Source organism: Schistosoma haematobium, chromosome ZW (genome assembly GCF_000699445.3).
Source record: "Schistosoma haematobium chromosome ZW, whole genome shotgun sequence".
NCBI lineage: Eukaryota > Metazoa > Platyhelminthes > Trematoda > Strigeidida > Schistosomatidae > Schistosoma > Schistosoma haematobium.
In genome coordinates, this window is record NC_067195.1 from 19,165,119 (window position 1) to 19,178,546 (window position 13,428).

The 13,428-nt window shown below is 31.3% G+C and overlaps 1 protein-coding gene across 1 annotated transcript in view; it reads right to left on the bottom strand.

The window, feature by feature from the left end:
• Positions 1-11,838, bottom strand: part of SNTB1_1 (Beta-1-syntrophin) — a 40,773-nt gene extending 28,935 nt beyond the window's left edge. The window contains exons 1-4 of the mRNA XM_012936981.3: positions 10,749-11,838; positions 8,580-8,719; positions 6,613-6,827; positions 1,177-1,298 (exon numbers count right to left, since the gene is read on the bottom strand). Of these exons, the coding sequence (XP_012792435.1) occupies positions 1,177-1,298; positions 6,613-6,757 (267 nt within the window). The 5' untranslated portion in view covers positions 6,758-6,827; positions 8,580-8,719; positions 10,749-11,838. The remainder of the gene's footprint in view (positions 1-1,176; positions 1,299-6,612; positions 6,828-8,579; positions 8,720-10,748) is intronic.
• Between the last annotated feature and the right edge of the window lie 1,590 nt (positions 11,839-13,428).

Below are 13,428 nucleotides of genomic sequence, written 5' to 3' on the forward strand. Positions count from 1 at the left end.
AATATATAACAAATATTTAGTAACCTCGTATTTACAGTTGTTGACAAAACTAACTGATTACCAACTTGGAATCAGTATGAAGCAGGTTGTTTTTAGATTATATTTATTTATAACAAGAGACACGTTCTCGGCTTTTTAAGTAACTTGCATTAATCATCTTTACTCCGCCTCATTCTACAGTACGTACAAGTATACGTCATTACGTAATATCCTCTCCTTTTGTCTTTTCAAACGGCATGTAAATAGTTGTCATGAGGATTAATAAAAAATAAGAAGAAAAGTAATACAATCGATCTCTTACTGTCTCCCGGTTTGTATATTCTTCCTTGTTAAGTTGTTGATAATTTAGGACCGTACATTGAAAATTTAAAATCGATCTCGGAACTAAGAACGGTACTATTATTATGTAGAATTACAGGTTACATCTTCTTAGACTATAAATTATTTCATGAAACAAGTTAGTCTTATCTACAAACTTGTCAATAAAAGCAAAACATGTTTGTAGTAGTCCGGAGGAGTTCAACCGGCCGTGAGTAAATTGCCTAATCTGAATTTACAATTATACATATCTATTTATGTGAATAAAAGCATAGTTTACTTCCTTATTTTATACTGAAAACTTTTGAAGATGAAACATTTCTGGTTACGTGCTCCTTACATTGATAAGTCGATTCGTTGATAGGTTAACTTGCAAGACTCGTTGATTATTGTAAAAGATAGTACTCTTGAAATATTACATAACTTTAACTATTCATCTAACGTTACACAAAAATTATTCATAAAATTAGAAAGATACAATTGTTCAATAAGAAAAGATTAGTTAATCCAACTGGTTTCATCAAATTAAGTTTTAAGTACGTTTGTGTGAGATCGCTTCCTTCTTTTACGATAAACTTGAATTATTATACATTTTAGACTGCATAAAAAGCTACTTTGTGCTTCATTTACTTTAGAACTGAAGTTTTTATAAACTGATTTTGAAATATTTAAAAAATGTCATTTTTAATGCTACTTTACATCGCCAATATATATATATATATATATATATATATATATATATATATATATATATATATATATATATATATATATATATATATATTACCATGATATTTCTCAGCGAAATAGACACTAGTTAAATAATTATTCAGCAGTGGTAGTATTTTTTTTACTTACCTTAAATATTTTACTGATTAGAATTGGTGTCTTATTTTCTCTACCACCTTTAATACTGATTCCTAGACCATTTAGTTCTTCTTTTGTTATACGTACCAGACGTTTTGCAGTGGAAATATCTTCTGGTACAGAAAATATGTATAAGCATATAGTATAAATTATGAGAAGAATGGTGAAGAATGATAAAGATTGAGTATTTATTCTGACTTAGGCTAGATTGTAATAAATTTGCGATAAATATAGTTCATAAACAAAGGAATTGTGTAGATTGTTCATTTTAAAAAATGTACCTGGTCATTTTGTCAGTATGTACTTCTAAAAAGTATCAAATTAAAACGATACAGTAGTCTGATATTTCTTGATTTTGAATATTTTTTCAACTGAAGTCAGTAAATGATTAAAACTATTTATCAAAGGTAGTAGCATTCAATTAAAGCTTAATTCTAGAGGTTTAAAACGATTGGTCCATTTGACAAATTTAAGTACTTCGATGAGTAGAGGATTTTTATTAAAACTGTAATATATGAAGCTAATACATATTTCATTTTATCTCTAGTTTGATCTTTGTCATCCATGTTTGAAAATCTTGAAATATAAATAAATGTCAGTATGGGGTTGTAAAGATTATTAGTCTTTTAATTGAGATCATGAATCGATTGATGTTAAACCACTATGGAAAACCGGGAAGCACTGGACGGCCGTTTCGTTCTATTGTGGGACTCCTCAGCAGTGCGCGTCCACGATCCCGCTAGCGGGACTCGAACCCAGAGCCTTCGGTCTCGCGCGCGAACGCTTAACGTCTAGACCACTAAGCCTGCATCCAACGGTGCTAATGTCTAACCTCAACCAACCCACGAAATAAATGATCAGAGAGTTCCAAAATCACATTCGTTCTGATAAACTTAATTCTTAGAGTTTAATTTTAATTTTAAAAAGAATATGATGAACTGGTCAAAAAGAAGTCAGTTCAATGTTTGCAATTACAGTATAACAATTACTGAACCAACTAAAGAAATCCAATAAGTTATTAAGAAAGAAATACGGTTCACTGAATCAAGTTTTCTTCATGAATATGTCATTTATTGTTTAATAATTCTGTTTAGCAGACATGCTTCCAAGATCTTCACTATTTGTGGATTTTGTAAACTACTTACTCCATATTTCACCAATAAAGTTTTCAGTATTTTTTTCAAAAATTCCAACACCACTCTGTTTTAATATGAAAAATTATCCAATCATACTTCGTTATTTTTTATGCAAACTAAATGCATACATAAGTTTTGAAAGTGGTTCACTTAGTGAATATCCCATTGAATAAACTTCATGAACTGCAATTTTATTTGATAGTAGTAAATCTGACTTCCTTTGAATTATAATGACTTAGTTTAAAAATTTAAATAAATTCATTTGACAGTATTTTCTGTCGGAGTGAATAAGAGTACATTACTTTGAGGTTCCATAAATGTTATTCATGAATCACAGTAAGCACTAAGTTAGTGTCTGAAACATTGGTTAGTTTTTAGTAACAGAACTACGAACTTGGCTCTTGTACAAATGATAGGAAGATACACTTGAGCTACTCATTAGTAATATTTATGATATAGGAGCCAAGTAGCACAGGTTTAAATTCGTGTGGCACCGTGAATGTCTTCATGATTTCAATAAGTACTAAAATTCACAAAATACAGTGTTGAAACTATCAGTTGAGTTAGTCTTCCAATCTGTAATAAATATAACTTCATTTATTAACAATACAAATTCAGAACTATTGTTAATTTAGGTATGCTGATAACAACAGAGTTAATCTTTTTGTTGAGGGTTATATGAACTCTAAGTTTATATCAATCACAATACAATACTAAATTTCATAATCTGACAGTGTGTTCAAGACAAATTAATCGAAATGAAATAATAGAAATTCAACGACAAATTTATCGGGTGATTGTTAACATAGTTTTGTTTTAAATGTTCACTGAAATTTTCAGATATCTGCAACTATATATAAGTATATATATATCATGTGCTAATAATCATATAAAACAGCTTAAATTATGTTAATTCAAACGTTAATAAAACATAGACTTTCTTCGACATTTTTATTCTTCATTTATCTGTCTAACTATTTATCTCTCTTAATCAATAAACATTTACTTTTAGTCGCATTGCATGACTATTCAGCCGTAAAACAACATCAAAATATTAAAAAATGAAGTCATATAATGATAAATAGACAGAATATTCTTGATATGAATTAAATTAGAAAGCAGTTTTTTATTACTTCATACGTCACATGCACTTAACGATATCTCGATTAGATAGCGTTTTAAAAATATGTTCCGTCAAAAATTAATATCAGCTGAAATAATCATAGTAATCTGAGAAGCATTCAACATATTTCAGACTTCTTACAAGTGAACACTTGAAACGTTTTGTGAGATCAGATCTACAACCTACAAATTTCATGGTTAATGGTATAGTTTATTCAAACTTAGTGGTTCACTAATATTATGCTAACCGCAAAGACTGGAGACAATGAGATCCTGGAGTCAAAAGTGTATGTTACTAAGGGTATTTTAACGAACACTTTACTACTTTAGTTTTGACTAGTTCCCTGACAAACATCAATCTATAGTTTTAGAAATTGACGTCGAATGTATAGTACTTTAAAAGCTATGGTAAACAATAGAATAAAACAAAATAATACATGACCTGTAAAGCCCGTAGGAATAGATTATTTTCATAAATTTGGAGATTCATATTAAAATGAGCTATTTTGCAGTACTGTTTGGGTAACATTGAATGTATAAATATATCAAGTGAACAAAGCATAATTGGATGGTTGACCCAATCTTTTCTTACGTCATAATTGTTTTCGAATCGCGATTTCTTCTTTTAAACCTTTTAGGAAGCATTTGAAAACTTATTCGTTCAATTATAAAGTATATATTTACCCTCAGGATAAAAACTCAGTAGAATTGATGATAAACTAATCATTATTAATTTATCTTTACCGTGGACACTGAATTCTGTGACTTGAGCAAAATCCAAGAGAAACTTTAACAAATAATTGAAACAAATTGCTTCTATGTATTTTAATGTCAGACTTTTGGTAAATTTAGATGATAACGCACTAAATACAGTAATTACATAGAAAATATCAGAAGACTGAAACAACACTGACATATCTTCAGGGCTGTAGATAAAAAGACGTTCAGAGACGATTTAACGAGATCTATTGCAACCATCGTCGAAAAGAAATAAGGTAGTAATAATCAGTCATTTAGGCAAGATTATCCACATACTTTGATCGGACACTATCAGAAATAACCTACTACAAAGAAGAAATTAGGAAAAAACGTTGGAGTTGGATAGACCACATTACAGAAATTTCCAAAGTGAATGAGGAAACAAGCCCTAACCTGGAATCCTCAATGAAAAAGGAAACGTGTCAGATCAAATAACATATTCAGCCTGGAATTGTAGGTAGATATTAAAAGAATAAATAGCACCTGTGAACAACTGGAAAGGAAAGAACAGGACAGAGTTGGTTGAAGAATCCTTGTCAGTGACCTATGCTCCACGAGGATAACAGAAATAAGTAACTGGACAAGTAGTATTACAACAACGAATGTCATACTGTTACCATAACAACAAATCCAAAACACAATAAGAACATTTACGCATAAGCGCTGTTCATAAGAGATAAAGCTAACCTCAAAAATTGACCTTATGGAGAGTTCAAGGAAAAGGTTGTGCATTTTATGGAAGATCAGCTTGTCTCATTATCTAATCAAAAATGTCTACCCATAGTGTTGGAATTATTCATAGGCATCAGAAAAAGCGTCGATTAAAAGTGATTACCGACCCTATTCAATATAAGTGCAGTTTAATAATTGAAAATTACTTTACTATACAACAATTCGCTTTGTATTGCTCTTTTACTGTGAAACATAGTATTTGAAAGATGAACACAACCGTAGGCTTCAGGCTTCTTTTCATCGGTATCTCTGGAGCATTGCCCGTATATGTTTGGACTATCGAGTGAATAATATTGAGGTCAGCCACACGGTACTAGGAAAGGTTGGCAAGTCGGTTGACGGGGTTGTAATTTCTCACCGACTGAGGTAGCTAGGACATGCGTCACGTATCCATAATCATCGACCACCTGGATGGACGATGTTTTTTGATGTGGGAGTAGGTTAGAAGAAATCTAGGCTCGACCGAGTCAAAACACGGCATCAGTCAATAACTGGTTATCTGAACCATGTAGATTGATGCAGACTACGTGGTTGGGGTCAGTGTTACAACTGTTATCTGTGGTTGAATACACTGGGTGACATGTCTCAAAATCAGTCACCGTGGAGCGGACGCACTCGCCCTTCATAACTGAGACTAGTAAAAAGGAAAGTCACCTTCACTTAAAATCATAAATAAAAATATACTTGAGGTTATTAGAAACATTCCAAGTGTTCATATTCCTATGTTTTTGTCCCCCACTGGCAAAGTAATATTGAGAACTTCAACACTGTCACTCACTGTAACTCCATTCACCATGAAGGCACTCAGCTTAAAGTACAGAGGTACTGTCGAAATACTTAGCATGGTTTGGCAAGAAGATATCAGTGGCTGTTCTGATAATAAGAAAGCTAATAAAAGCAATAATAATTGTTGTTGTGTCTTTAAGCCCGGCTAGTCATCACGTGGTTTATTCGCTAATGGAAATACGACTTATTCAATCTTAGTACTGTGCTAAACCAATGACGTTCGATCGGTATGAGTAGCCTAGCGTCCTTACTGGTCCTTTGTTCGCCTAGCACGCTCAGTTGAATACAGAACACCAATAGCAGCCTACACTATGCGAATCATCTACTCAAAACATACTTGGTTTATATACAAGCCAAACAGACCTCATGACATCATAAAATAGGACATAACATTTACACCAGATCTAGCCAAAATGTGGCTGTGATTGTGGGAGACGGCAATTAAAAAAATGAACATAATTTAAGAATAGTAAGTTGTATAATCTATAAGTCAAAATGAGGCTTATAATAAAAGGAATATAGATATCCATAATCTAGTTACTGAACAGTTATATAACAGGAATTATACATATATATATATATATATATATATTAGTCCATTAATAGTTCTCGGAAGTTACCCATAATTTGATTTTCACTACGATATAACAATAGTTGCCCCTCCCCAAAACATCTATCAAACGTTAATTTGCTTATTTGAACAGAATGATATTAAGAATCATTTTATTTTGCATACCACTGTGATGGATGGTGCACTACCTAATTGAATATACTGTAAAAGAGGAAGTTCCCATTTTAACACTTAGACAAAAACAAATAGGACGAACGAATATTTTCATCTTTCCCTGAACTCTTAAATAAAACGTTTACAACACATCAAATTTAAACTAACCGTGGTGATTGCTAGAAATACTTGAAGTGTGTTCCAATTCAATAACCAAAGCATCATTTTGCAAAGTTGCTTTGATTGGTATCCATGTATTACGGAGATATATTTCTAACTGTCCACTTATAACCAGACTATCTTGTGTAGACATTGCAATTATTATTACTATTGTTATTATTACTATTGATCAAATACATTTGATGTAAGACTCACGAACAGATCTGCAAGTATACGATTCAAAAAGGATTACAATTATAGCGAGAAATTGAATGAATATGTCAAAATACATAGTTTTATAACATTTCCATTTCACATAATTGTGTGTTACGACCAAACAATGATAACCCATAAAATAAAAACAATAAATCAAACATGAAATAACCAGCTACTTAGTGTGTCATGTAAAGAGAACAATGAAGCATTTGACAAACATTGAGGATGTTCCTCTATTGACTATTACTAAATAATAACTAGATTATCAATTTATAATCCATTGAAATGAAGGTTAACTTATAATTTATGGAAGAACCAATCAGGTATAAGACAGCAGGTCTCGGATTTTGGCGCGAAATTCACTCATCCATCTGGCTAAATAGATTCATGGTATTATAACGGATGTCAATACGTGATGAAGACTCTAAATCTATCTCCTAACCTTAACCATCAACTGTAAATCAGAATTCGAATTCCTCACACTAAATTATAACTCTCATCCTGTCCTAGTTATCAGGTGGACACTCTTGAGGTCAGATTAGCGTCGCCCAAAGGTCGTACATAAATTATAGTCTCACCATCTAGTCTAGGCGATGGATAAGCAGAACGTTCAAATTACTATTCAAATCAGATAATGGCTAGTAGTAGAATCCACTTAGCCACTAACCAGGTAGGTGTGCCTGCAACTCCTAAAACTTATCGGAGTAATCCACTCCGGATGCTCACGTATCAGTGGAGACCAACCAATCATAAATGTTAACAACGACGGGAGAATACAAACCCTTACTGTGTCGTCATTGGAATAGTAGCATCACTCCCGACACAGTGAAATTTAAAGGTTTTATGCTTCTCAAAAGAATTTACGAAGTACACTTCAAAACTGATTAGTTGTGAAGATGAAGATCGTGTCATACCGCATATCAGATGGGATTTATCAATTGACTTGGAAATATCAGACTTATCATAAAACATTAAGGTCGTAGATTTAAATCTTTGTGTGAGTTGTTGATGGGTAGTACAGTCGAAGAGCCTCTAGCTAGAATCGAACTATTGTCCCATAGTCTCCATTTCTCAATAGTTATCTGACAAATCTCTGCTCGCCACGATATACATGTTCAAAGTAGTGTAAAACGTCGTCACAATATCGCTCGAATGAATAAATAAATGAACATTGATGGTCCCATCCTCATTACTAACAAGAATTAAGAGTAATTGTGGATTCTCAATTTCATTTGCCAATAAATGACAAAAGCACCACAGCTCACTGTTGACTATATTGTTTTGACAACTCTAAAACAGGTCCAGTTTCCTTCCCAACATTTTGCTTAAAAGTATTTTGTAATGAGAAAACCTGAACTTTGTCTAGTGTTGTGTTCTGTCTTCTATTATCTGTTCATTTGTCAGGCTTTGATTCAACTAATTCCATCTCCGAAATTGGTCATGACTGAGTCGTTATATCAACTGGAATAAGTAGTTATATGATTAACTATATATCTCCTACAAACTATTACAAAGTGAAATGGACGCTTCTCATCAAAATACTGTTACGAAATCAATCACTGAATCAAACCGTTCATATCTGCTTCGTATCTGCAGATATTTAAATTACCGTTCGAATACACCTGTTTTATGATGAAAGGTTTCCGTCAAGAAAATACAACAACAACAACAACAACAACAACAGAGAGATAATACTGCAATTAAATGGGAATTCATGAATGAACTGAATAATTACAGAGAAAATGATTAGGAAAACATACCTTAATAATCTATTAAATATGTATGTGCATACAGTTATCTTGGTCAATTTTTACTCATAAATAATTACTTGTTCGCTCTAATTGTTGAATATTCAATGCTGATTGTGATAATAATTGGCTTATATTATTATTATTATTATCTACGGAAAATGAAAATAAAGTCACAATTGCATATAATACGATTAATATTAATAATGTCAATAATTATAGCAAATAACTGTAAATTGTATTTCTGGGTGAAAAGTGTATGATTATTCAAGTTGGAATAAGCAAATGATAGAAGTGGTTAAATGCTTGAATCACTCTGATCTTGTCTCCGCCCAACTTCAGTCAGAATTTCTATGACGAAAATTAAGTCTTCCAATTAGGAAGAAGGTCAGATAGTTTGAACATGTAATATTCGAAGAAAAAATTACCATCCTATGGTGTTTTATAAAACATGTGAGTGACTTTGATGATAAGGTATTTAGAGAGTGATGAGCATACTTGAAAACTAGTCTCAAATTCTATGTAACACCAACTAATGAATGAATCATATTCTTGAACCCTTGTTATCAATGTTCACATCCTACACTATTCAGAACACGGATTCTACGAGTTCGAAAGATTGTAACGCGTAACCTCTCATAAAATTACTGGTAATAAATCATTTTTGATGTAAATTCATCTTTGATCGATTCATATTCAATAACCAAGTGATAGTAATTTCAAATATGAGAGGTACACTATTATTATTACTGTTATTATTATTATCAAACTGTCACGAGTTAATTATATTGAATCACCTTACTAAGTTGTGCTAACGTCATGAAAACTAACTAGTATCAAGTAGAACTAACTTCTATCGAGCTGTCGAACGAGAAAGGCAATACAGTGTGGACTAACCTAATGTTTAGAAGCGGTGGAATAGAGATTGAATTAGTCAAGTTTCAAGCACTATGTTACACGTCTACCAACTTTGGTTTAGGAAGTCGGCCGGTACCACTTCTCATTCATACAACGTACCTCAAAGAACGATTTATATAGTCGTAATACAAGTGATACGGGACAAACTGTGATCAGTGTAGTTGCTAAACCAGTTTGAGATATGTTTTACTTTCACATAACATTTGTAATTATCACTAAGTAACGAGAGAAGAGGGTTTCCCAAACAGATAAACTTTTATATCGTACAAGTAAAATTGAGTAGAACCGCTACAATTAAGATTCTATGCATAAACTGACAACAACTTAACAATGTGTGTCATCCTCCGTTTTAAGCCTGAATTAGATAAACTTTTAACGGTGTACAAATAAATTTGTTTAATCAGTTTATTGAAGTTTTCATATTTCCCTGATTACTGAGAATAGGGTTATGAGGAAGAGAATTTGAAATATACTTGTCATACAGGTAAAGGATTACCTTAACTAAAATGTGGTCAAACGGATGCTATCTATGATGTATACTATCTGCTTCTCATTTCAAACGTTGATATATTTTGCTATGAAGATTTCCTTAAATTTAGTTCATGAGTAAACATCTGGGAAGCAGATCGGTGACCTAAACGTTTGACGGACCATACGCATCTGATTTGTTTTACTAAAATAGATGAATAGCTGTCATTAAATGTGTCATCTTTACGGGCTTCGCAATCCTCAATCAGACTCTAGATTTATTTTAAAAGGAGCCATATTGTTTAATTTATTATCTACACTAAACTAGTTTTTCGAGAGTTTAGTTATATTGAAAACTAACAGTTTTATAGGTCAGTTAGAGCATCATGTTTTTTATACTATATGCTAGTTAACAAATGGTGCTTTAAAAATATTTTGTTCCGAATACTAAAATATATGAAACTATATACTATCATTACTCATTAGTCAAGCATCTGTTGTATTAAAAAAAACAAGAATCATTGATAATAATGTAATTAACCAGTCAATGACATGATATTCAGATGTAAAATAACTATTAATACAAAAATTAATTTCTAGATGATTTTCGAATCATGCAAATGACTAATAGTACTAGAAAGCGTTTGTTTATACATTCGAAAAGTAAAATAATGCATTTTGTCTATAAATTTCGTAACGGACTTACATCGACAATAATACTCACAAAGCCTTGACGGCATTTATTACTTATCACTTTAATCAATCACAGTAGATATCAGTTCTAAAATAACTTACGTTGAATCAAATTTTCGCAAGTTTATCATCACATATTAGTCACTACTGTACAATTTTTTAGTAATGTTTAACATCATCAACACACTGATCTTTGATAAAAATACATTTACTGGATCTAAAACTAAATACCTAGAATTATATTCATAATATTAAAAAAACAAGATTTGATTACCAGTACTATCACAGAGTCGGATGAATTTCCGCTTTCCTAGTTATCTGACAAACTGATTAATGAAATATCGAGTGGATGTCGAGTTATTTTCTAGAAATCGTCCAAGTCTGTCATTTTAAATGGTTTTCAACATGATAGCAATGAAAAGATTTATAGGACAAAAATGAATTCTAGTTTTATTTTAATTGCCATAGATTTAATGAGATAAAAATAATCATCGGTCGTGAATTATTTTTTAACGCCTTAAGTGAAGCAGAAATTATACGGAAAAAGTACATTATAGATTCCTGAAAAAATTGCCATCAAGTAATCTTGGGATTACCAGTATACGGAAACCTGAAATTATTAATTTTGAACTAAATTGTTGCTACGTTTTTGTTTGCTAGAGATTCTCATACGGTAACATACCGATATTAATCTGATTTCAAACTAATAACTGTTCTCACTTACTTCAACAGATTGTAAGTTTAGATATCATGATCATTATTGTAAAATAAACTTATCCAGCTCAAATGACTCTTTTGCGCATATGTTGTGTAATTCCTTTTCTATCGTTTTACAAATAACATGAAGCCTTCGAATTTTTAGTGAGGACTCAGAATTCCTGAAGTCAATCTAACTGTGACTGGATTAGTAGCTCATCGATAAAAATAGTACTGAGTAGTGAATCAATTAAGATGATAGAACTTAAATCACAAATCAAATCAAAAAAGCTTCTCGGTGATCTTTGGACCCAAGTAGTTCCTCACCTGATCCCAGTTCGTCTCTTGAAATATTCAAGTTATATCAATCTCAGGAAAACTATCTATATGAAAAGTAAGGACACATTTTAATTATTTTGCCGAAATTTCACTGTTCGAGTTTAGTCCTCTGATATTTCACGTATTTTAAATTTAAGTGTTAGTCCGAATAATAAAGATGTTTATGTGGCGGAATATTAAGAAATAAATTGCCTTTATTTATTCAGAACTCTGATATATATATATATATATATATATATATATATATATATATATATATATATATATATATATATATATATATATATATATATATAGGTCACCTTATAATATATCTAAAGTTTATGATTGTTTCACATTAAATGTAGATTGTAACAAAAAAAAGTAATAAACTAGATTCATTCTTCAGTCCTCAGGCATAACCACTTTGCTTTTCTGAAGTTGGAGTTTCTGATGTAGCGCCAAAAAAGTATATCATAACACTAACAGCGGACATCTCATGCAAATTTTGGCTTTATTTAATCTATCCTGCTATCAGAAATTTCAAGTTAGTTTGTGAAGCTCTATGAACCAAGTTGACTTAAATATTCCAAAAATTATAATGTTAATGTTTTTGAAAAGGTAGAAGATTAGCAGAAAACTATTACAAATCATACTTAATACTTGTTGTGAAATAAGTAATCACTTTAGTTACTGAAAGTTTGTTGAATAGATTAAGTAGTTCATAAACCAGAGATGCTCAGTTTTTTATCACCTTAAAACCATATTCAGTTATACGCTAAACATGTACTACAATACGTCGGATAGAATTTAAAGACTGAAAAATAAAACTAAATGATATAAAAGGAAGAATATTAAGGAAACGTGGCCAACGAAGTTACTGTGTCACAGTAGCTTGAAATATATTATTCATTATGTTACAGAAAATTGTGGTTTGGATTGTACTTAATTGATAATTATGTGATGGTCAAAATAGGACATTAAAGGAGTAGTGTATTAACGAATAGTTTCAGTCGATAAAATAACTTTTCATTTAAATTATGGGGTTGTGTGAAGTTTAGAAAATTAAAGCAAATGGCCTTTCATCATACATAAAGAATTATTCATAAGAGTACAAAAATACTAGTGATAATTAAGTAATGTAAACAACCTAATTACAAATACATATCAACACAATAATTCATGTTCGTAAACCTTGGTAGAAACACTTTCATAGCACATTGTCTCATCTGGGTGAAGAATCAGTTCATTTGCGCAATGTATAAGTTAGAACCTTAATTAAAAACATATTTGCTGAGACAGAAATAAGCTAGATAAACCAAGATTTTTCGTCAGCCTTACATTGTCTTAAACAGCAGGTAAAATACATCTCTCAGAGATGTTTGGAGATATCGAGTTTATAACGAAGCGATATACACTTCTTAATTTTTGCATAGATTTCAGACGATGCCGAAAGTGGAAAGTGCTCTCTTTAACTGTAATCACAGTTTTTCTATAGAAAACGTCTATTATTTAGTCTCCCTAACATCATTTGAACCTAACAAAGTGACCATGACAACAGCCAAATAGATATTAGTGAATAAGTATTTTGTTGTTTCCACATAATGTCTTTAAGGATAATATGTTTTTGGACATAATAATAAAATTCACGTAATTTATTTCGTAACATTAGTATATAATTCATCTGTTCTACGTCTGCATGGACGGTATAATAAAACTGTAGTATTTTAAAATACGAGATACAAATAAAAACTGAGACCATCGTAAA